Source organism: Gavia stellata, chromosome 4 (genome assembly GCF_030936135.1).
Source record: "Gavia stellata isolate bGavSte3 chromosome 4, bGavSte3.hap2, whole genome shotgun sequence".
Classification (NCBI taxonomy): domain Eukaryota; kingdom Metazoa; phylum Chordata; class Aves; order Gaviiformes; family Gaviidae; genus Gavia; species Gavia stellata.
This window is the reverse complement of record NC_082597.1, coordinates 53304275-53330399: the sequence shown is the minus strand read 5'-3', so window position 1 is coordinate 53330399 and position 26125 is coordinate 53304275. Positions and strand designations below refer to the sequence as shown.

The following is a 26125-nucleotide window of genomic DNA, read 5'->3' as shown; positions in this document are numbered from 1 at the left end:
CATGTCAAAGTTAATGGCAGTTCATCACCATTTTATGTTTTCTCAGAAGCAGAATTACCACAAAATCTTTATTTTGTAGTCATGCATGCTATCTGTGAGAAATGTGACACTCTGGAAATAATGACTATTATATTGAAAAGTGGCAGATGTTAACTCCATATGGATTAGTCAGGTACTGTTGTAACAGCTTCATGAATGTTAGGTATATCAGAGGATCACCTGGGTATTTTCACTCAAAGAACTCTGTGGGGATGAAAGACCCAAGGACATCTGAAGTATTCTTGATCTCTCCTGCCAATTTACTGCAGTGTAAGCTCTGGTTTTCATATTGTATGTCTTAAATTGTTTTGAGGAGCTGTTTTGGGACCTGTAGTTCATGGCATGTCTGTGGATAGTCTCTGAACTCTTCAGTACTGATGTTTTGCAGTACCAGTACTTGTTCTTATGAAGGACTAGATGCAGTGACCCTGTCCCAGGTTCCTTTGTGCAACCTTTAATGATGGTATTCCTCCATCAATGTCACATTTTCCTTTTGGAACTGAAGTTAATGGGTGATAGTTAATACAAATTGCATGTTTTGGTACAGCACAAACGTCTTCTCTGTGAAGTTTTAGCCAGTATTGGAATAAGAAAAAATGAGTCCAGGAAACCCAGAAAACAAAGACCTGGAAATAAAAAGCAATTGCTCTGTGTTAATAGAAATGTCCTTTTTCCCTCAATCCAAAGACAAACAGATGGTGCTCAGTAAAGAAAGGGCTTGTAAGATAGTTTTATAATGTTTAACATTAATGATAGTAGTAGTAGTATAACAGTATCTAGTTCTTAAACATGCATTTGTATTAATTATTTCTTATACTGTCTTACAAAGGTCAGCATTGTCCCCATTTTACGATATTCCTTTATTGTCCAATGAACATGTGAAGATAAAACCAACAATTCAGGAACTAGAAGCAATTCATTTGTAGACCCGTGTGAGGACTAGTTAGTCCTGAGAGAGAACACTAAATAAATAGACAAAAATATTATTGACAGCTAAGAATGTATCTCAGACCTGAACTTCTATTTTTGCATGACATTGCATGGTGATATTAGGCCTACAGTTGCATTCAGAGTTAGATATTACACAGCTGTGCAGCATTTGGTGCTTGGTGTGCTTTCCTTGGTAGTGATGTCATAAAGAAGTGTTAAAAAGCATAGGGATTGAGTCATTTTCTGGGAAGATTAAACGTGTAGGAGAGGGGAGGAGGCTAATGATATGGATTGGGATTGTGATTTGGAGCGATGAGGGAAGACTGCACGGCACAAGATTGATACCCTGTTTGGGAAGCTGGAGCTGTGCAGTGGGAAGGTTAAGAACAGCGTTTTAGATGGAAGCTTCACAGATGCGTTGATAGTGTCTTGACTCGAGTATTTTCTAAGGTTAGCTCTCATAACTGAAGTGGGTATAAAATCTCAAGTGATGTGACTTTTCATATGGAATTAAATTCTTTAGGTCACTCAGCTGACCTTAAATCATATCAGGCTGTAGGCAATAAGCTCAATGACTGCCTAGTTAGCTAGACATGTAGATAAGGGATTTATAATATTATAAGATAGTTTCTTCAAAATGTCTTTTGAAACAAATATTGCTTTGTTTTATAGAAAGCTGTCTTTTTGGTGGTCAGCTTTGTTATAGCTCATTAGCAAGCTGGCCACAGCTTCAGAAATAAGGTCATATGTGCTGGGATAATTTGAGGAATTTCAGGAGGATTTGGTTGCCAGCATTAAAGATGAATACAATTTTTATTACAAAAATTTGATGATGAGTAGAAGTCATAAGTGCTAAATGGGTTGCTGTGGAAGAGAGCATAAAAGGGTCAGGTATTTAATTGGACTTGGCAATCATGACAACATTGCAGACTCCTGATACAATTATTCTCCATACTTATGTGCGACTGCTGCAAGCACAATAAATAAACTTTTAAATGAACACTGTATTTCTAGCTCCCATTCCAGTATAAAATGGACCCTAGAGAGCCTGTTTGTCTTAAAGAGAACAAAACAGTAGATTGTCTGACATACCAGTCTTCTCAGTTGTAAGAATACTAGGTACCATCTGCCTCTGATTTAAATTCATTGTATCATACTGTGTGAAAAGTCATGTCTTGCAAAAAAATATTTAATCATTTAAATCTCTTAAATCTTTTAAAATAATTCTGTTAGAGTTAAACCATAATCATGAAACTGCACATTTTCTTTTGAAGTATGTGTGCCTAGAAGAAACACATCACTATTATAGCCAAAGGGCTTTATAAAACATTCTCTAATTTTTCAGTTTACTATATATATAATGATACTTTGTATACTCTGTAGCTAAATTTGTTTTCTTGTATATTCAGTTGCTTTCATGTTAAAAAAGATTCCGACAGACATTAGTAAAGAAGCATAGAAAGCACAGTATAAGCATTTTTAACGGACTTCTGAAAAAATCAGGATTCATGGTGAAGTCTGATAAGCATCTTAAAAGATGCTGATAATACTTAGCTCTCATATAGTGCTGTTTTCATTAGCAAGTCTTAAAGCCCTTTAGAAGGACTGGTATTATTGCAGCCAAGGAAATTCAGGCAAACTAATACTAAACTGATTTTCTGAAGTCACCCGGTAAACTACTGAAAAGGCTAGGAGTAACTCCTGAGTCACAATATAGCAGTTTTTACTTCAGACTACAGTGTTCTCTTCTGCATTATGATTTTCTTTGTTAGACAGTCTTTCATTAAGAGAAATAGGTTGCTTTTAAGATTTAACATTGTTCTTGGGGATTTTTAAATTGAATAATATAATGGTTGGTATTTTTAAAGGTATCTGAGCAAGCTAGGCAAATTGAGGCAAAACCTAACTCCCTTAGTCTTCCTTGGCAAGCCCCAGTATTTTACTTAAATTGTAGAGAATATTTCTACAAAACTGGCAATTGTGCCATCTTTAAACTAACTCTAACTTAAGAAGGGGTATTAAAATACAGCATAGCATAGGCTAATTTGGTCTGGGGTTTGGAGCAAGTTTCACAGCCTATTCTGTGCACTGCAATGATTGCAAGATTTCTGTAAATATGTGGGTTTCTTTTAAAGCTATCTTGGTCTGTACAGTTAACTGTAGCTGTGAATGCAGTGTGGTCACATCTCATGTCCCTTTAAGTAGTTTTGGTTTTGTTCCTTTCTGCTGACCTTTCATATCACTTGTTCCTCTTCTCCTCTTATCATGATTCAGCTGCAATGTTAAATACTAATGAGAGAACGTGATGCAAACAAAGGTATTAGTTTTAATTACAATAAAGTGATTTTTGTGGATTTTCTGTAGGCGTGCAGTTATGCAGCCATTAAACAAGACAGTGTTGAAGCATTTATGCCTGCAGAGCTTATTTCTAGTGTACACTTGTATTAACACTTAGAGCAGAGGGATATTTTACAGAATTTCAATACATACTCTTATTTTCAGTCAAATTAGTTTTCATCTCTTACACTTTTTCCAGTATCTAGAGTTTTTCAGACAAGAAGCAAATTTTCCATTAAACTAGGTAGTGAAAATATTGTCTATGTTTCATAAACGAGGTCTATGTATCCTCTTTTGTATCTAGAAGGGGTTGTGTAAAACCTGATTTTCCCTTAGTGGAAGGGAAATTACCACTTCAGGTAGTTCAGATTTTTCACTGGATAGCACAGTGTATATTTAGAAGGGGTGATCTCTTAACAGAATACTCTCAGTGAACAGCTGGTACACAGTAACATTTTATATCATTACAGCTGTCTTCAAAGTGTTTTTATGACTCAGCCTTAGTTTGATACCAAGACTAGAAGCTTAAATTATGTTCATTTTTTCTCCCTTCATACTTCAAAAAATGTTTTCTTCAGAAATAAATTATCTATATCTTAATCTCTTGATTTACATAATTCTTGACAAACTGTAAAATTCTAATAAATAATTGTTCTCTTTCAAGAAAATCAATTCCTTTCCAGTGGAATATGTAAAAATCAAGTTTCTTTCTAAACATTCAGGTGTTGATTTGGTAGGTTTTGAATGTTCTACTGTGAAAAAAACAACTGAACTACATTTTTATTTCAATACAAAGGCTTCATATTGGTGAATGTTGTTGAATCATTATTATTATTCAGCTAGTCTGTGTCACATGTGCAAAGATACCTTCCAAGAAAGCACCTTTGTGTTCCCAAATTCTCAATCAAAAGCAGTTGTTACCTTGAAAACTACTCTTAAATAAGGATAGTGGAAATTTGACATGATGACAGATTTATGAAAGAAACATTTACAGTATACTTACTGACAGATTTGCAGTATTCCCACTGAAATTGAGGGAGGGGAATTTTTTTGTAAGAAGATAGAAATCTTTAAGCTGGAGACAGGATTATTAGAAGCAACTGCTTGGAGGCCGCTGTAGAGACTGGTGCCTTTTGTCAGATGTGTCATTGGAGTGGGATATGAGAGAAGATGAACTACATCTCAAAGATGATTGTTGGTGTCTCTAAGATCCCAGCTGTCAATTAAGTACTCTTGATACTGTTGCGAGTGCTACAGTAAAGGCTCTATACGATATCCCTGTGTTAGTATTGTTTAGTTGCATAGAGGGTGTGCAAGGGATGATAGCTACATCTAGCACTCAGTAGGGCTGACGCTCTCAAATCAATCATGGTGTTTATACGTGAAATTAAAAAAGAAGTTTGCCTAGTTCACCAGTTTATTTTAAGAATATGTGGGAGCCTAATTATATTAAGTCTTTGAAGTTGTAGAGGAAGCAGAACAATAACAATCATCATCTCAGGCATAACACTTCCAAACTTTTCTTGTGCTCTGTCACAAACATTGGACCTGCATATTGTCAGTGTTTCCATTTTCTGAAGAACGCAGCAGATAGGGTGTGCAATTTCATTGCTCATCAAATAACCTTCTCGTCAAAAGGCTGAAGGGCATTGTGAAAAGGCTAAAATTTATCCTTAGATTTTGTAATACTCTTTAGAATGATAGAACACGATGACTCCTTTACCTGATTAAACTGTTTTCCTCTTTTACCTCCACTCCTGTTTCTTTGGTGTAACCTCCATGAATGCTTTTGTAGTCACATGAGAATGTAGGATGAAACTTTGTATTTTAAGGCTGAAGCTCTCTCTGATAAGTTAGCATAAGGAAAAGTAGATTCTGTAAGTGTACGCATGATTATCTTCTAATTCACAAGAAAGGCGTGGGTTCATGAAACAGGTCAAAAATGCCTTTGGTATTCTGTTCCTTCACTTTGACCCTTCTGGCTTCTTTTCAAACTGTTGCTTGGTTGAGCTTTGCCTCCTTTGCCCTCAGTTTTTTAGATATTACTGGAATTCTTGAAGATTTCTCTTCAAGGCCCCAAAGTGGTGACTTTTCCTTTTGGTGGTCCAGAGATCAGCTGTGATCTTGGTATCTACTTCCAGTGATGTTGAAACCTTGGTTTCCAGATTTTTACTACCTGAGCTTTGTTGTTTCTTTGTTTGTTTTCATATGGTTCTGGAGACTTACAATGACTGAAAGAGAAGAAAGCACTTGGGACTGAAGATTTTGAGCTGAGGCCTAATAATAATACAGTAATCGTTCAGGAGTCAAAACATAGGCCATACGTAAGATTGCACAGCAAAGGAAGAAGTGTATAAGGGCTGAGAAGGTGTCTGATTACGTTGAGAAAATTCTGGCTTCATGACTGAAGGTTATCTTGGCTTAACAATTAATTGTCTTTACAACCTGGTTTACAATTCAGAACAGCATGGCTGGGCTTCCCACATGGAATAGCTGAAAGGATTGGTGAGTGAGTATGGAAAATGTTAAGAAAACTCACTGTTGACACAGCTCAACATCTGAGGAAGATGAAACTTTAATACAAAAAGACATCTGTCATGTAATAGAAAATCTACTTATCATAGAATAACTAAAAAGTATTTGGAGTTATTCTATTATTTTTAATTGAGTCAATATATAGTTTTTCAAAGGTACTTCAGCTGCTTTAAACTTGTAGTTGTTTTTTTCATAAGTTTTCACATGATTGTGATACTGACATTATTACAACTTATTCCAGAAATTGTCTATGACAAATCTATAGGTCTAATTAGAGCAGCAAAATCAAATGTAATACCAAAAATAATGTCATTGTTATTTGTGTAAGAAAAGTTGCATTTAAACATGATTGACCTCAGGCAAGGTACGCAGTAAAGCTAACAACTCCATTCAATTCACTTCAGCTATAGAGAGACAGCAAACTGAGCAGTGTCCATTCAAGAAGTATTTGAAAACCTTAGCTTGCACCTGGACAGTAATTTAGATTTGCAGCAGCTGTGATAATATGGGAGAGGAACATGGCAGAAATAAAAGACAGACATCTAATTTCAATATCTTGATCAAATGAGCTTCTTGACAGGAGGTACAGATGTAGCAAGAAGACTGAAAGCACTTGCCGAGCAGTGCAGTTCTGGTAACATGCAGTAGTTCCCTGGAATTAGAATTCAGATTCCCCCTTAGCTTCCGCTTCTGTGTTTTCGCACTGTCCTTTTCTAATTCACTATTCTTGAATATTTTTTATTTCTCCGGCATTTTAGCTCTTCTTTAAAGTGTCTTCTTTTTTTTTTCTTTTTTTTCCTCCAAAATCTTCAAGCAGCTTTTTTGTATATTCCATTTAGAGTGCAGTGTGAAATAGAAATTAGGGGCTTTGCTTTTACAAATACTTCAATAAACATTAAGTTGTGAAAGAATGATCACGTAATTAAAACTGAAGACTGATTTTCCTATTTAGTGTCCTTGGAGTGGGGGCACTAGCTGATCTGTACAATGCCTAAGAACTGGGTTAATCTTTTTTAACCCCTTTGGGTCTTCTATTGGATGTGCATATTGTTCAGGGAGACGAACCTCCTTATTCTATGCTCTTATAGATAGAACAGATACAAATGGCACTTTCTGACCTTAAGTTTATGAATTAGAGTTACCAACTACTGTGTGTATATTCTTTTTAAAACATTGTACCATACACGTCAGCTTCAGGAAAAGACAGGCTAGCATTGCCTTAATCTGTAGTCCACTTTAACCAGATGACAGCCTTTGATGTCTAACTTTAAAATTCATAAAATCATGGAGTGGTTTAGGTTGGAAGGGACCTTTAAAGGTCATGTAGTCCAACCGCCCTGCAATGACCAGGGACATCTTCAACTAGATCAGGTTGCTCAAAGCCCTGTCCAACCTGACCTTGAATGTTTCCAGGGATGGGGCATCTACAACGTCTCTGGCAACCTGTTCCAGTGTTTCACCACCCTCATTGTTCAAAATTTCTTCCTCATATCTAGTCTAAATCTACCCTCTTTTAGTTTAAAAGCATTACCCCTTGTCGTATTGCTACAAGCCCCACTAAACAGTCTCTCCGCATCTTTCTTATAGTCCCCCTTTAAGTACTGAAAGGCTGCAATAAGGTCTCCCCGAAGCCTTCTCTTCTCTAGGCTGAACAACCCCAACTCTCTCAGCCTTTCTTCATAGGAGGGGTGTTCCATCCCTCTGATCATTTTCGTGGCACTTCTCTGGACCCACTCCAACAGGTCCATGTCTTTCCTGTGCTGAGGGCTCCAGAGCTGGATGCAGCACTCCAGATGGGGTCTCACCAGAGTAGGGTAGAGGGGCAAAATCCCCTCCCAACCTCTCACATATTGGTGTATAATGATGCTTCCACACCCACAATGAAGATGAAATATTTTTATTTGCCCTGAGTCAGTCTCTCTAACTGTCAAGATAAATTAAGGAAAACTCATACCACAAAAAGGCTTAGAGTTCTTACTTTTCAACAGGAATTCTTAGAGGGTTAGCCATGTAGGGAAAAAAACTCATTGCTCTGCAACTCTTCCCTTGAGAATTATGAAGTAAAGCTGTACAAGTGTGATGGTCTTTCTTTTTTAATTGTCTTTATCAATGAATTGACTTCAAAAACTGGCAAAAAGTATCAAACCTTGGAAATGACTGATTTATGCTGAATCTTTGTCTTCCGTGTGGTAAAAACATTGCTGTGTTGGCTTTAGTATAAACTATGGTTTGACTGAAGTAGAAGAAAGATGCCAATTTTAAGAAGCAGGCAGTTACTTTGATTCAGACTTCTGTACTTCTCTGTTGTGATTACTGCATGTTTTGGGCTGCTATCAAATGACAAAAACAAAGTTCACATTGATTAGAGGTATTTTGAAACCACTTGCAAATGACAGACTTTTAGTCTTTGTATTGACAGACTGAGAGGTTAGGTGAACTTAAATCAAGTTTCACTTAAAATTTAATTTTAAACTTCACTGTCATACCTGTGAAGTTAATTTTGGTTTGGAAACACATAGCATAATTCCTCATATATTTGTAGATTATTATTTTTTTAAAAGTTTGTCCAAGTTGTAATAAATATCTACAGAGAAGGATGGAAGAAAGGAAGTTGCTTTCAGAAAAAAAAAAGCCTATATGCCACTTTTCTCTCCACAGATTCGTTCTTTGTTTACCAGTACTGTAGCTATCCCAATTACTTTAAATTTTGTCTCACCCTTTATTCTCTGAGCAGAGAATAGCTTAATGCCTTCTTTTCCATCAAAAGACTTGAAGAATATTCGATCACCTGTTAACTGGGCTAGAAAGAGGCCACTACACATGTCCCAGTTGGTAGTGCATTCCTTGTTCATTTAAGAACTCCTGTAATTCTCTTCAGAAATACCTAATGCATGTCACTTATTCCCAGCATCCTAATCAGCCTTCTTTACAGTGCAGATGGGCAGAATAATTAAATAACATATGCTGAAGGGCTAATAATATTATAATGTTAAAGGTAACCTTTTCCAGGACTGACCATCTTGACTTTTCCTGACTGTGCTTCTTTACCTTGGGTGCTTACCTAAAAATATTATGCTTTCAAAACACAAGTATATACTTCTCATTTCATCTTTGTATCTTCATGAGATTTTTGAAAACTAATTAAAAAAAATCATAAAAACACTTTGCACATTAAAAAAGTCCTATTTAGGACTAATCGTAATTTGAAAACCTCATCAGAAGTTACTGGGTTTAAAATCTTTGGTCTTCAGGATGGCTCCTTTTTTTTCCTCTTATTTTTACTCTCTTCTCTCTTCTCTTCTTTTCCCTGTCTTTTTTCTTTCTGATTAGTTACAAGATTGGAGCAATAAGGTGTTTGCCCACTTTTAATAAGAAAAGTGATTAAAATGTTTTAATTGTCATTTCTCATTACTTTAACAACAAAAGCTTTTAAAAAAATTAAAAAAAAAAACCCCATCTGCTGGGTTTTGTTCTGGTATCTGTATGGTGCTCTCTGATATGTGGAGCTCCTAGTGATGTTTGTTTGCTTTTTTAAAGCAACAAAAAAGTGACTTGTGTAAATTTTGTGGGAGACTGTGATCATTTGATTTCCAATCTATTCCAAATTAAGAATATTCTAATTAAAACAATTGTAATATTGTGTCTGCAATTATTTGTTAATTATGATTGACTTAATGAACTACTTCTGCATACTCAGTTCTCCTGAGTGTGGTTGGTAGGTTAAACAATTTGCCAGAGCAGAACTTTATGAAGGAAAACACTGGAAGAATCAGTGTTGTTTCAAAGCAAGTTGATCCTGAACCTCTGTAGATCTGTATAGCAGCAACAGTGGGCTCGAGGGAATGCAAGGAATTGTCTTTTTCAGCAACATAATACATACCAATGTTAATTTTTCTATAGCTGTCAATTTAGTTGAAATATGCAGTTGTTTTACAATCTCTTTGAATCATGAAATATTGGAACAATCCAATTCTGCTACATGACTTCTCAGCAGAAGTAGAAATAGCAAAACAGTAATAATTGCCAGCACATGAAAGACAGGAATTGATTATTTGATGACTTCGAGGGCTTATTAAGAAAGAATTTGTAAGCCACAAATCGCCTTAAAAGCAACAGTGAGAACCAAACCGTGTAACATGCTCAACCAAGAAGGTGACTTTTGTAGAAGAGTTCTTGAATGGGTCAAGGTCAGAGGGCCTGAAGTTTAATAGATCCAAGACAATGGTTTGGGTAGCAATTTTTAGCTGGGCAAGTAGAGGCCACATCTTAGAAATACTCTGCAGGAAGATATGTTGAGGTTTAAACACAGTATGAATATGTTAATCTATGGAAGTCAGCGACAACTTAGCACCCAAGTTAAAGAACAATGCATGTGAGAAAACAGTAGGTCTGCTCTTTCCTACTCTGTTTGTATGTCTGACTGATGAACTTACTTAGCCACTCTGCCAGTTTTAATAATTTCTCTTTTCTTTGGGGGTAAGAAGGGGAAAGAAGGAGAGAGTGGAGAGGGAGTGTGTGCAAGGAAGCTGAGTCCAAGAGCTCTGACCTTTTTTCTGTAGTGACTGAAAACAAGTATTCTAGAAGGGACAATTTGAAGCAGGCCACTCTCACCAAAATTAATATATACCTGCTGAGAGTGAGTCCCTTTCCAAAACAGAAACGATGGAAAGAGATATCCTAAAAGCTCAAAGGAGAAATGTGAACACTTTAGCTTTTGACTCTATCATCCAATACTGACAAAGTGTTTGAAATCATTGTCTGGGAGATACTTTTATTATGAAGAATACTGAGGTTTGGAAGTTTGTTGTCATGTGAAATGAAAAAGCAACCTTTCTAAGTTTTCACTGAGAAATGCTGAGAGAACTGTAGCATGTTCCTTCACCTTAACCATGCAAACCTTACAGTCAGGAACCACACAATGAATGGAAATAACCATCTACTTCCTGACTGACCACAGTGATCAGAACTAGAAGAAGGGGGGACTGTTACATCTAAAAGGCAAATGGTGGCTCAGATACCTTCGTAGAGTGTATTTGACATGCACAAAACTCTGGGGTGGCCAATAGACAAATGCATTGCTGTGGCAGAACTTCATTGTTTGGTTTTTTCAGTACAAAGGAAGTCCAGGTATCTCCTGTGGACAGCCCCCTAAGGAAGGTCCTAATTATCCACTGGATGAGGAATAAAATGATGGGTCCAAGGAGGTCCAATAGATTATGTGCTATTCAATGAAAAAATTTGCCATCTCTGTTATTTCCATTCTCAGTTCCCCTGATCTTTGAAGGAGGCAGGTGAGCTGACCAAATTGTTTCAAATGTAAGTCTTCTAACTGTTGGTTCATTCTACAAAGATTTTGAAGGGATTCTTCTGAAGAAGAATAAAAAACTTAGACGATGGTGATCCCCTAATTATTTCTCTGCATTCATACAAGCGTCTACTTCACAGTAGCCTGTCTGAATAGCAGTCATGACTGTACAAAGCTTTTAGGAAATCTGTACTACTTTTTTGCCTCCTCTCTATCCCTGCCCTCTTAGATATACAGTCCTCCTTTAAAAATGCTATAATTTTAAACTGTTGCATATTACAGTTCATAAATATGGATTATTCCATGCAATTTTTTAGCTTTTCTAGTTGCAATTCCCTGCCCTTTGTCAGAGTTCTCTCTCTTGAGAATCCATTATGGCAAGAAGGAAAATCTTCCTCAGCTTCATCTGATGTTTCCAACTGAAAATGGGAATCCCTATGAGAATGGTAAACTAAGATAGAATTCACAACTCTGTCTGCAGGAGGTACATGTTTATTTATCAGCTCACCTGGTATTCGCATGGGACTTCCCTGTTGATGCAGATCCTGCCTGTCTATGTATCTACAAAACAGGATCACAGTGATCTGTTCTCTCCTCACCTGTTCCTCAGGTGAAATGTAAGCACACTTGCTTAAACAGCAGAAATAATACATGTACGATAGGAAGATCAGATCTGGCTGATCTGGGTCCTTAGTTCATAGGCAAACATAATTATCAATGTCTGTTCATCAGTCTTCCTCATACTGAGTGAAACATAAGTAAATTAGAGCAGAATGAAGTAATAACATTCTAGGCCTGTCTTGCTTCAGATATTTCTTGTTTAAGGACCTGATGAATTTGTTACAACCTATATTGAAGCATTTATTTCCTCTGACACTGTAGATAAGAACTAGTTGTCTCTGTAAATAAGTTGCTTTTAAATCCAAGTATCTAATTACATAGTAAGGAAGTTTTGTGTGCTTATTAAAGATGTGCCAACAACTGGATGGAGCTCTCTGGTGGGGAAGAGTTTTCTACAACTTATTATTCCTGATATTCTGGTCAGGCTGTTACCTGAGCAGAATCTGGGCTATCGATTATGGGCCTATAATGGGACAGTTCCCACCAATGTTAATGTAGTTTTTGATCACTTAGAGTCACATTCTGTCTTCCTGTTTACAGTTCCTAGACTCTTAAATTTTTTTATTCATGTGTTTCTACCAGTCTGGAGGATGTCTTTGAAAGCTATACTATCTTAAATCTTTTTAGCTTGGTAAATTAGTCCTCTTCATTAGACCGTGCTAATATTTATTGTCATCATGCACATTATTTCACCTATCTAAGAAAATGGTATTCTCAGTAGGTGTAACATGTTTGAAAAGCACAAGCATTTGGTGTCTTAGGGGGTTATCCACCTGATGTGTTTCAGAGAGGAAAGCTGACCCATACATTGCAGAGAAGTATCATCCTTTCATGAATGAATTCTGTGGAAGCGACTGAAGATGTTACCAGCACCTCCTTGTCATTGCACTTCTTTCATAGGTGGCCACCCACAGATCTGGCTTCAGGTGAAGGGTTTCTGTGAGCACTTTCTAATCCATCTCAAGAAAAATAAGCCATATGAACTCAACTGTTCTACGCAAATTGGCGCAGCTGATTTGTCCTAAGCAGATCAGAGGCCATTCTTACAAACAGCTCTGGCAGTGGAGCTGTTGAATGACACCTTCTGACTGAAGAGGAGCAGGGTAGGTGGTAATGTTTTCTGTTGCCACAGCTATTCACTAAATGAAACTCTGTCCTCTACCTTTCACATGACCCTAACAGAAGATAAATAATTCAGGATTTCTACGTGTAGCACTTATGTTGCGTGAATTTTCCACCAGTTATGTAAGTAGGGTTTTAATTGGATTAAACTGTGCCTCTCTGTATCAAACTCTGTAGTTCAGAAACATGCATGGCAAACCTTCTGTTTCTAACCAAAAGAACTGACCTATATTTGGAAATATCAAGGAAATATCTCTGTGGGAGCTTGTGACCAGCAACTAGTTGATGATTCACGCAGTTTTTCATAATCGTATTTTTTATGCATGTAAGTATACAAAGCAGTCAGAGAAAAGTACTAAAATGAGCTTTTCTTACCTATATCTGCTCTTTTAAGACAAGGAGAAAGTTTCTGTAAGTGTTGGTAAAATCCAGTTAACCAAGATGGTCCTGCAAATAGCCTGAATGAGGCTGGTTTGCAACTTTTGCCTCAGGCAGCTGCAGATTAATCATTTCTCTTCCCTTTTTTCAACTGGTCCTTTTAGCTCCTTAGGTGCTTTTTGCTCTGTGTTAGTAAGAGAGCTTAGTTAAGTGTCATTTGTGATGGAGCCTGAAAGTTGATAATTGTCTTCCAAGTCCATTCACTGCTCTTCCATGTCTGAACCATTGTAGTCTAATGATATAACTAAATCTGAAATTGAGCTAGTGCTTTTCTGCATCCTAGTAGCTTAATAAAGCCACACATTGACTCTCCTAGCAGTCATAGTGAATTCATAGCAGGTTAATTCCATGTTCCAAATGCACATATGTTTCCAAAATGTCTTGAGCTGGGGTCAGCGAACCTTTCATGCTCTGTGCCCCTCAGGTGATCTGGCTTCTTAACTTGATGGCTAGTTGGCAGAAGTATCCAACAATCATTACTTAAAATGCTGACAAGTTTTGAGTTCCTATCTAAGGTAAGTGTATCTGAGTCATCTGAAGTGGGGTACATGCACAGAATCACTTTAAGGAATTATTTATTCTATAGTAATGGATTCTTTGAGATGTATTGTCTACATGGGTACCACCATCAGTACTTCTTGTCTGCTACCATTTGACCTCTAAGAAACAATTAAAGTGCCTAAACAGAGATGTCTAGACCAATTGGGATACTCCAGATACCCTTTCTGGCCTCTAGCTACTTTCCCAGAAAGCCCCAGTTTTCCAGTAGGTTGTGTGTCACATCTGTCAGCCCTTACAGTCACCTTGGATACCCTACTGTGTCTAAAATGGCCATATATGTCTGTGTTTAGTAACCTGAATCTCTTCCCTTCTTTTCACAGAATCTGTTTTTAAGCATCCTGCATGTGATGTTACTTGTTAAAGTAACTACAGTTATTTCTGAAAAGTAAACATCTTTTAGAGATTGTCAGTCTGCCTAGAAAATTAATATTCTTACCTAAATTCTTTTGCACATAATCGTTTAGATTAATTTTTGTTTTAAAGATCACTTACAATTTGTAAATACTTTTCAAAAGAATTTATGTGGTTATCCTTTCACATTTACAACCTCCAAATAAATCATTAGGGGAAAATTAATATAGAGAACCTATTTTTTATTCCTACACTTTCCCCACCCAGTATTTATAACAAAAAAGATGTAGTGAGTTGCAAGCTTGCTAAAAGACCATGATTTTTAGTGATTCATTTCAAAACAGTTACATATAAGTAATTATATAAAATTGCAGTAAATGTTCCACATAGAGTTGAAAAACTTTGCTGTTCTGGATGTAATCTTCCATGACTGCATGTATCTACACCTAGAACTGGACTGTAATTCTACAGCCAGGGGTATTTTCTAGACATTTTAAATATTTATACGCTTTCTGCCCTTACAGCTTTGTTTCTACTACCTAACAGGAAATTTTGCAGAAATTAAATGAGGCCATTTGGGGTGGGGGGAGGTGTTTATTTTACATTATTTCTTATTAAATCCCTGGTTCCATTCTTGCTGGCTTTGAAATATAATTAGAAGATGAAACAGAGGATAGATGAGCTTGTATATGGAATGAGGAGGAGAGGCAAACTACTTTGTATCACATCTTAAAAACACTGCTCAAATCAGAAATACATTCTTTATCAAGGTTAGGAAAGACAGAATTGTACGATCAGTGCAAATGCCAGAACATATATTTTGTATTCTTTCTGCTTTTGTTTTATGCTTGGGGAAACTGAAACGTTACTTAGGCAAATCCTTCCTTGTAAAAACAAGTGTTGAAATTGTTGAGGAACATCTCCTTTTAGAAACAGCATTCTAAAAATCATCCATTATTTTTCCAATATCTTTTGCCTTGTCAATTAGTAAGTTTTGTTCCCAGTTGGTGGAGGACTTTATCATTCCTTCTTTGCATTTGATGTGTGAAATATCAGGAGTGGAACAATTAACGAGGTTTCATTAGAGTCTTCAACAAAAGGATATGGTTTCAAGAGCTCACCTGTCACTTTCATATTGCTTTGCGCTGATTTTGGTTATTAAGTGTCACCAAATTTTCCTCTTCTATTACTCTTCCCTACTGTACTACATTGTCAAATTAACATGTACTTTCTGAGCACAGACACAGCCCACTCAACTGCTAGCTTTCTCCTGCAAGAAGAGATTACCACAGAATTTCTCAATGCAATTATATGTGATCTTTCTGCAAAATTACATTTTGTATCAATTTCCATTCATTTCTCAGAATTTCTTACGAAAGATTGCTTGAGTGTTACAAAGAAATACTGTGTTTTTTTTATTTTTGCTGCATGGTAGAGTTGAAGTATTCTAGTAGAATTTTAGCTTGAACACAGATGTTGGATTAGTCCAGTGTTTCAGCTCGGGGAAGTTGAACATTAATTTATCTGCCTGAAATTTTTAGTCTATAAACATGTTAACATGTTAGTTTTCTGAAGGATTCTTATTTTGATGAGCAGGTATAAGGCAGATTCTTGTGCTGTAAAAGGTGATGGTTCATGAGAGTGTGTCTGTCATTAAGACGTCTAGGAACCATGCCTTATACAGTCACATAAAAATTCTCATGGAAACAACATTATGGAGGTGGCAGCTGCAGCTCTGTATTTTTGTCTAGGTTGAATTTTGCAGTTAAAGATTAACCTTCTATGTGAAATATGTAAAAATTACATTTATGTCCCCCTCAAATATAGAATATATTGTATGAGTATCAAAATAAATTTCTGAAAATTTACAGGAGAGTCTATACATCTCTATAAGAGTTAAAATTAACTTGATTTGCAGCACATTACACTCCTATTGCTGAAATTTTGGACAAGAACTATATTTGGATATTATAATGTGCTTAGAATTAGCAGCAATTGCCAACTAATATCGTTCCTCACGGAAAGCTATTTTCTTCATTAGAGGCTGGCAAGCAATGTTCAGAAAACTCTGTACGGAACTATCTTTCCCCAAAATTTTTCTCATCTTTTGCAGTTCCTGTGAAACAGGTCATTGTGAAACAGATGAGTAAAATGTGGACAGTGAAACTACCAAGAAGGTAGTGATAGTGAGACAGTAAAAACCTTCAGCACACAGTCAAGTGCAGACTGTGATGTTAAGGGATTGAATTGGCAGTTATGAAGCTAGTAAGAGCAAAAACATAATCCACAGAGAATTTTACTGTGATTTCTGAGGGACTGTATGCCTTTGAGAAGCTGGGAATGTTGGAACCTGGGCACAGAGCCTGGAGACTGCCGACACCAACCTTGCAAACCACCTTCTGGTGGTTTCTTTAGATTTAGGAGGAAGCAGAAGGAGAAACAGCAGTCTGACTGGACACTGTTGCTCCTTTTCTGTGTTGTTGCTGGTGACACTAGAAGCCCACATTCTTCATTAGTTGCTTAGTAGTTGTGTTGTTGTATCTCCCACACAGGTCCATGGTACCTTGCTATAACATTTACAAGAGTGAGAAAACATTGCAGTGCCTCATCAAAGATATCTGCAGCCAACTTACTGCCACCAAGAGCTGGAGTTTGGTCAGAGCACCATGTTGTTTGCTGTGTGAAATAATGCCTTCCTGAACATTGCAGCTTCAGTTTTTAAATACTGTGAATTTTCTGCCTTATACTTTCTCTTGCTGATCATCCTACTTTATGGTATCACTTTGGCAATACAACCAATATTATCACTACTTAAGGTATTTCAGTGTGTCCAAAGCAATCTTTACCAAGCAAATAAGATGACTTCTTTGTTTACCACCTGTCTATGGGAGGGTACTCTCCAAATATTACTCAGTTGTGACTGTTAGTTTTATCAATCAAGTGACTGTGAGGAAAAGGGAGTTGAGATTACATTTTTGGACAGATATTACACATGTGCAAAATGTGCTGCTAAAAACATATTTCTGGATCAAATGAAAACAGAACTTGAATAGATTAATAGTGCAGGTGTCACAGTACAGTTGTTACCATAGCTATAGAACAAATTTCTAGTGGGTTTTTATTTTACATGAGAAACTTGTACCATGGCAACAGCCATGCCTGTGAAAGATGTAACTCTGTTGTTATGATTTATCTATTACAGCTCTTTTCATTACTATTATTAACAACTGTTATTCTCCTGAATGTATTTTAGTTTTGAACATGGAATCTCTTTGAGATACAAATGTGAATAAGTTGATTTCCAATTTTACATGAATGCAGAATTCACAGTATTTAGTATGCTCCTGATTTCCTTAATGTGATCTGTAATCTTGGAGTCAGATTCAGAAAATAGATATGTGAGTTTGATGAAGCATCTGTAAATTATAACTGAGATACTGAAAGTGAGAAATGGTATTCCACAGAGTTCTATATATGTACCACAAGCAACTGTGCTGGGGTGCACCAGTGTGTAAATAAATAGCTGACTGAATTGCAATCTGCTGCCTAAATACCAGTTTGGTTCTATATAAACAGGTTATAATAGCAATATGTATCTGTGGCTTTGAGATTATGGCAGAATTGAATTTATTTGTAGTTCCAAATGTAAACGTTTTCCATGCAACAGAGATACGGCAGTATCACAGTGATTTTCAGAAGTAATCCACTCAGATGGGTAAGCTGTACGTGCACTTGTAATAACACTAAAGACCTGTAGAAATTACATCTGTTTATGTTTTGGTATTTAGGATACTATTTATAAGTAAAAAGATATGGTGGTAAGAAAAGCAGTATCTGGTGAGGAAGCAAGATCTCTTTCTGTTGGCTTTTTTTTAAGATTACAAAAATAAATGTTCTTGCAAAAAGAAAAAAAAATAATTTATCATAAGCAGAAAACTTCTCTCCATTGGGATTCAATCCAAGAGCTTGAACTTCTCCACCTATTCTCCCTGGTATCCTCATTCTCAGAAGACTTATTCAAAAGCCCATGAGAAATCAAAACTAGTATCATTAACTTACTGTTCACTGAGTATAGACCTATGCAATATAATTGCATATTGTATTGTTTCTTACTGCCAGTTAAGTTGGTTGAAATAAATAAAAATAAAGCATCTAATGAAAAGGTTCAAAAGCATATGATAAAGTTAGGGGATAGAACACTATAGCAATGAAGAGTCTGAATTTCTCAGCTATATCAATAGATTTAAGATTAACCACACAGGACATTGATCATCAGTATAAACAACTTAATGAAATTATTTTTTTCAATGCACAGCAGTATTCAAAAGAACAAAAATAATTTTGATATGTTTAAAAACAGACAGAAAACAATACATAAAATATCACATTTTGTGCATCACTACTAAGCCTCAGAATAAATATTGATTTCAGTATTAGTTGTCTTAAAATTTATGGCAGAAATATGCAACAATAAAAAGACACCAGTCTCAGATATGGGTAATTATTAAAAGCTAAGGAAGGATAATTTTTTTTTTTTTTAAGTAAAGTTGCCTGTTTTAGCAAGGATACAGAAGAAGCATTATATCTTGAGATTGAGATCTTGGACATTCACATGAACAATGAAGACATATAGTTGCAGTTTTAGATATGGTGCAGTTTGAAGAGCTTATTTAATATCTCATGCTTCAGGTCTTAGATCAACAAATACTGACTTGGAATAAGAAAGAAAAGTGTACTCTAGCAGATTATTTTATGACTCTATTGCCTGGATTATTTTTTTCCTTCTATGATTTCTTTAGAACAATACAGTGAGTGGTAGGCTACTGTACTATTTAGAGCAGTGGTATAGTCCATTTCTGTACTCTCATTATTCTCTGAACATGAAAGTATTAAGTATTAACTGCATTAGGAAACTAAAATAATAGTACTAGTCTTTATTAAAAGAGCGTTAGACTTAACAGTTATCAATTAAAAAGTCAAAAGATTCAGAATTATAATTATATCATTAAAGTGTTGGTTGGAAGGGATGTCTGGAGCTCATCCAGTCCATCCTCCTGTTTGGAGCAGGACTGTCATCATCAGATCAGACATGACTTTTCCTAGCCAGGTCTTGAAAACCTCCAAGAGTGGAGATGCCACCTCTCTGGATAACCTGTTCTAGGACTGCAGTGCAGCATGCAATGCTGCTTGCTTCTTAACCTTTATCATGGCCACATACTATTTTTTCCTGACAACCCAGCCTTTTTTATTGCCCAATATAGATGTGGTTTGCATTGCTCAAAATCAGGGCGAAGAAAGCATAGCTATGAGATCTTTGTTTCCTTTGTCATATAATTAACACAGCTCTTAGTTAAAGCAAAGGGTATCAAATGAAAGTTTTATTTAGTAGTATAGATATAGCAAAGATATTAGTGAAGATAATGTAGATATTAGCGAAATCCTTGCAATCCAGGTGTATGTAAGCTTTTCTTTTTCCAGATTTATTCTTCTTTCTTACTTTGTCCTCACAAAAACATTTATCTCTTAATTAAGTTCAATAGGCAACTGTTAAGACTCATCTCTGGAACAGCAGAGTAGAATTCAGTTCATGATTAAGACATCTAAATGTAAGTGTCTGAACGCAAACTGAATGCCATCTCCCATTATAGCCATTGGCAGTCTAGTCAATACAGTTAACAGAGTACAGGGCGCAATTCAACTGACCAGACACAACACGCAGTGAGTGGCATCACTCTCTAGGATCCACTGAATTTATCAATCTGATCTCTGACTACGCTGAGAGCTAACATACTTCTTACCTATGTAGATATGTAAAATGAGATGTCTTAATCTGGAGCTGAATCCCAGCTACTGAGTTTTTCATGTAAGGAAAAAACAGCAAAGTCAAACATTATTTGCAGCGTTTATTTTTCATTTTAAGTTCACCTTCAAAATTGCAGACATACAATTAATTCAGCAACTTTCAGAAATCAAAGAAAGTGAGAATGTCCCATGTCCTCCTTTTCCCCTGCTCTTTTCCCCCAAACCAACTTTTCTGGCATTATTGATTCCTTAAGCTCTGTCACGTCCAACATTCAACCTTTTGCCATAACACCCCACATCTTTTTAGTTGCAAAATGTCTTAATTGTATATTCTAGTCAGTTATTTCCCAAAGAAGAAAAGGTAGATATCCTGATACTTCAACAAATGGGAAAACCATGTAGTTTTACACTTTTAAGCTGCTGACTAGTAAAAGAGCTGATGGTGTTTTGAAGTACACACCAAAATCTTTCTTCCGTCATTCATATAATCAAATACTGTCTCCTTTTAGAAGTGGTATTTTGAGATTTGTGGGGTTTTTTTTACAAGCAGATATTTTAGCACATAGGAGGAAACCATTCAATTTCTTTGCAAATTATGACATGAAGCTATTCTTGATTCCTTCTGGTAGCTGGTGCTGTGCATACAGTCCTGCATTTAGAGTCTACATATGAACATACAACTTCTAGGAGGAATGAGAAGAATGTAATTATCTTTAATGAAGTAGTTATAGAGATGCAAATGTTAGTGGGGACACAGTTACTCTGAGTAGAATATGCAAAATTAATGCCATGTGGAGTGTCACATGATAGAGTGATGTTATCCACACCAACACTTTAAGCAAGGCGGCACAGGTAGAAAAAGGTCTCTTTTTTTTTTTTTCCTAGTCCTTACAGGAACAGGCATAAAAAGAGCTATAAATTTTTAATAATCCACTCTGAACTGTGCCAAAAAGTGCATTTTTTGTGTAGTTCCTGTTTTGTGTGTGTGCTAAATTGCATATAAAACTTACTTCAAAGAGACTTAATTTCCTATTCTTTTTTCCAATGGTTACGATTACTCTGAATCTATTCTCAAAAGCTCACAGAAATAAAAGCAACACTCAGATCTATTCTTTAGACACTGTCAGTAAAAATACACCATAGTGTAAATTCACTATTATTATAATGACTATAAAAAGAAAAATTACTAACAATACTCCTGACAATACTGGTTCTTCATGTGTTTTACTACCTATAAAGTAACTTAGCTAATTTATCATATTAAACTGTATAATTTGTAAACATTTCAACTCAATAACAAATTAAAAGAGACACCATCAACTTGATGGAATAGCAATGACCTATTTTATTTTATAAAGTTGGTTTTTCCTGGAATTTATGTCTAGCACTGAGTGGTTTTGGCTGTTTTTCAACCAGCCAGGATAAAATAGTCAAGTTTAAGGGGAGAATTAGTTTTTAAGAGAATAATAAATCAATTCATGGCATAAGTATCTTTTATATCTGTACATAAGAAAGAACCAAGCAGCATACAGAAGTCATTTTGTGGAGAGTAAGGGTTTTGTTGTTCGCAATATTTTATCACCCTGGTTTTTTACAAGGTACTCTCTCTTTTCAGAGTGTCTTTGCCAGGGAGAAACATCCACTGAAAGTGAACTTCCTGAAGGACACCCTGCTGAACAGTTTGCAGGTTTACTTCATGGATCATCACCTGCATGTGACCCACCTGATAATCCACTCCAGCTGTACAGCAAAGCAAACCAGTGCAGTGGTCCACTAGAGAAAAGCATTTTGAGCAAGAGCACAGTGCAGCAGATACAGCTACAGAAAGAAAGCAACACTGATCCTCCTGTTAAGAAAAAAAAGCCACCAGTTGTAAACAGAACCATATTTTATACTAAAACTAAACCAGTAGAAAATCATACATTGGTTGGCACATCAACAAGGATAAGTGAACAATGGGTGATTACTACTGGGGGATTTGTGGAGCGAGCATGCACACTTGGGAGAATACGATCTTTACCAAAGACTTTGCTTGAAATGCATTTGTGCAAAAATGTTTCAAAATCTGATTCTAATCTTATCACCCATCCACCAAATGACAAAAAAGCAAGAAGCAACTGGGGTGAACCCACAGCAAACCAACAGTGCTCCAAAGGGAATTCGGAGAGGACACCTTCCTTCACATCAGAATGGGAAGAAGTAAGTTTTGTTCATTTTTAAGTACAAGTAAATATATGGTATTATGAAAATACTGTTTTTGTTCTCAGTTTCAGAGATGAAATAAAAAGTGAATCTTCCACACTGCAAATCCTCGGAGAGTGTGTCATAGTGTAATGCATGGTAGTTTGACATCTGGCACAAAATGCAATGCATTTCTTATCAAAATGCTGTACACTTAATGAAGTCTATTGTTTCCATAGTGAATGAAGTTAGCCAGAAGTAATTCTACAATTTGTTGTGACATTGAAATTATTTGCTACTGAAGCCCTCACCACTGACACTAATAAAATTGGTAAAATTCTTTGTAGCTATGCACACTATTTACATATTTGTTAATTATTTCCCACCATGGCAATGCCCACCAGCAGGACACAAGAGAAAATGGCAGGAATGGAGAGTCTAAGATTATTAGGTTGGTGATGCATTCTACAAAACCTTTCTATATAACATACCCTCCAACTGGTATGTACCCTGTGTACAGAATGCTTGGCATATACCTGACTCTTGTGTGAAGTGAGAATACACTTATAGCTACAATGAATTTGGGACTATTAAAAGAAATGTCCACACTGAGTTTGTAGTGCACATGCCTGCTCATAGAAGAGACTTTATTTTAGTTTTAGAACTAGATTTAAAATAATTTTTAGACACCTTTTTTTTTTTTTTCTCTCCTGTGCTGTATTTCAAGAATGTAAATGATTCTTCATAGACACAAAAGTTCCCATCTTACTGAGGTAAATTAAGAGTGGGAAGTGTTCAGATCTTTACTGCTATTACAGAGAAGCAGACATTTCTCTTTAAAATGACTGCTATGGGGAAATGTATATATCTCCAGAGTGCCATTTTATTTCAGGAAGGACCCAGAGCTTGTTTGTGTGATTGGTTGTTTTTCTAGAAAAATGTTTCCAGCTCATCTGAATGTCTGATTTGCTAGGGCATCTGAAGGTAGTTTTTGTTGTAAAGGACATACTTTCTCAATGGAAAGGTACTTAGGATCAGGTTTTGATCTTAATAACTTGGATACACTGTTATGAAATCCTGAAACGAGTCAGGTCCAAGTTCGCCTCCCCCAATAAAAGGGGGATACCAAGGTTTGATTGTTCTTAAGAGTAAGAAAAATGTAGTTTATTAAAAAAAAAAAAGCTATGAATTCTAAATCTGCAGATTCTGACATAATTCCCAGATTTTCTCCTCTCACCAGTGACTAGTACATAGTTTTTAAAAAGGAGACAGTTTTCCTAATAGTCCTAATACTAAGCTCGATAAAACCTGGTTCTCTGTATCTGCCTTCTTAGACACCAGCCTTTGAATTCACTTTTTGTTTTGTCCTGTTCTTACGGAAAATAAAATAGGTATACTAGTTTCAACATAGTAAGTTCAATGTAATTTAGAAATGTGCAGATGAGTTTTGGGATCAATGTAGTGCTGTTTCACAAACAATATCATTCTGCGGTATGTGAGGACACAGCTATGTTTCATACCTATTCAGTGGTCTTGGGGCAGATGGAAAAAAGGGAGCTAGGAAATTCTCTGGAAATCTTAACTGAACAATTGCTTTAGTACTTTATAACACACAAAACAATATTCTTATGCATTAATATTACTGCTTAAATAGATCTCTATTGAGAGATCATCAAATGAAACGAGCCTATAAAATTAAAATCCATTGAAATCCATATATAGTTTAATATATGCATTTTTCTCCTTTGTATTTATATACTGAAATATGACAAAGTAGTTTCAAAGAATGAGATATACCTAGATGACCAGAGTTGTCAGTGTGAAAGGAACTGTACTGTAGAAAAAGAAATACTAGTCTCAAGCTTTAGCTTTTGCTAGCGTACAAATGTTGCAAAATAAAAACCAAAGTGGAGAAATTGGTTGTCTACCTTTGATTTTTGCATTTTGCAATCTTGATTGTTGTTCTCCTAATGTGAGTAATAATGCCGTAAATTTATGCATGAAAACCTAAACGAAAATAACAAAGATGGGGCCCATCAATTGTTTTCACTGTTCTCTTTTGTAGATTGATAAAATAATGAGTTCAATAGATGCTGGAATTAATACTGGACTGGGGGAGATGAATGCTCACACTACAAGTAAGGAAAAACAACTAACTATTGTTTAATTTCAACTTAACTGTCTATAGGGAGACTGTGGATAAGATATTGCTAAGTAACCCCCTGTGCTGAAATCATTTGTAGGTATTTGAACAACCATGAACAGAATCAATGTTGTTTACTGTTAGAGACGCATTAGGCGCAGTATCCTGGAGCTGTTACTTTAAATAGCATATTGGAGTCATTAATGTTGTTTTGAAATCTTACCAGAAAAAATAGTCTATTAATGTCTTCATACTGAAACCTTTCTTCTAGGGGGATATTTTCCAATCTTTTTCAGCTAAGTTTTTGTTTGGAATGATGGGACCCTGAGTATATATAATCCAATAGCTGCTGACACTTTTTAAAGCATTATATTATCTAATGCTGCTTCGAGCAAAAATTTGGCACAGGGCTGAAAATGTTGTTGACAGCCAGTGACTGTTGTTAGCTATGACAGGAAAATTTGCGAACCTTCCCTACCATGGTGAATTCTAAAAACTCTAAGTCATGACTAGCCTATTGGTATGTCAGCATAAACCTATGCAACTGTGCTGATAAGAATTTTGAAAGTATTTTACTATGTCTTCTTCCTAACTCATGGAAAGAAAACTGACTTGTCTGTCTGAATAATTTGGTCTTGAGGCAAAGCTGTGTTAACTCAAGAGTACTGGTACATCCCTGCTAGCAATTGCATGCAATTACTTGGGTTTATATATTGGCAGAAGACTATGTACCTTATTGCTTAAAATTAAAAAAAAAAAAGGTATTTTAACAACTGTCCATTTCATGGAGCATTATATTTGTACAGGATGAAACTGTGTCTTGTCAATTAAATAGAGTTGACACAGCTATTTTAACAGTAGCTGGACAGTGAGAAGGGAATCTAGGAAAAAAAGAAAATAACTGATTTGAGTACAAATATAATTGCAGAAAAAATAAGCAGATACAGATATTTTTTTTCTAAAAGAGTAAGGGGCAATATCATGAAAAGTGCTAGTTGTGTTGTCCTGGCAGGCTATCTTTTCTTTCTGAAACTTGCAGTGTTGGAAGAGAAAATTATTCATAGAGAAACTCTAGGTTAGGAGATAGTTAAAAATTTCTGAAGATATTATAAGTAATTCAGGATTTGCTGCTTATTAGTTTTTATCATGGTAGTACACAGGCACCAAATGCAAAATCAGGTATCCATTAAGAAGTTGCACAGCAAGTAAGAGCTACGAAAAGGAGACAAAAGCAACAGTATGTGTATACAAATCTGCATAACTTAGTGATGTGTAAGTACTACTCTGTCCCTTCCTATGACTGACCACTGCTTTTCTTTTTCTACTTTTTTCTTTTAAGATCAGAAAATATCTCAAAACTCTTGTCATCAGCAATTTTGTGGCTTTTACTGCATGTGTTATTTTTCTTGGCATTCAAATGTGGCATTTGGTTCTTCAGCTCTTTCAATTGGCTGGAGATCTACTCTTTTCTTTGTTTCATCTTTTCCCAGAGGGGATTCTGAGTCACAACTTTTTTTCTATTCGGCGTGCAGCTTCTTGCAAACCAACATTTTTTCTTTTCTGTCAAGTCTTTAATGATCTTCAGCTAGTTTAGAACAATAATCTGATTTTGTTCTTAATGAAGAAAACAAGCTATGTACTATTAATCATAATACAACTACTTTTCTTTAAATTTAATCACTTTTGCTGTACATGCAGACTGCAGTAAAGACATTTCTTTCTGTTATAGAGCTGGCTATATGCAGCTTCACATGTATGTT

The 26125-nt window shown here is 35.9% G+C and overlaps 1 protein-coding gene across 1 annotated transcript in view; it reads left to right on the top strand.

Annotated features, from left to right (window-relative positions):
- ANKS1B (ankyrin repeat and sterile alpha motif domain containing 1B) overlaps window positions 1-26125 on the top strand; it is a 457036-nt gene that overhangs the window by 198194 nt on the left and 232717 nt on the right. The window contains exons 13-14 of the mRNA XM_059816688.1: window positions 21657-22240; window positions 24288-24360. Of these exons, the coding sequence (XP_059672671.1) occupies window positions 21657-22240; window positions 24288-24360 (657 nt within the window). The remainder of the gene's footprint in view (window positions 1-21656; window positions 22241-24287; window positions 24361-26125) is intronic.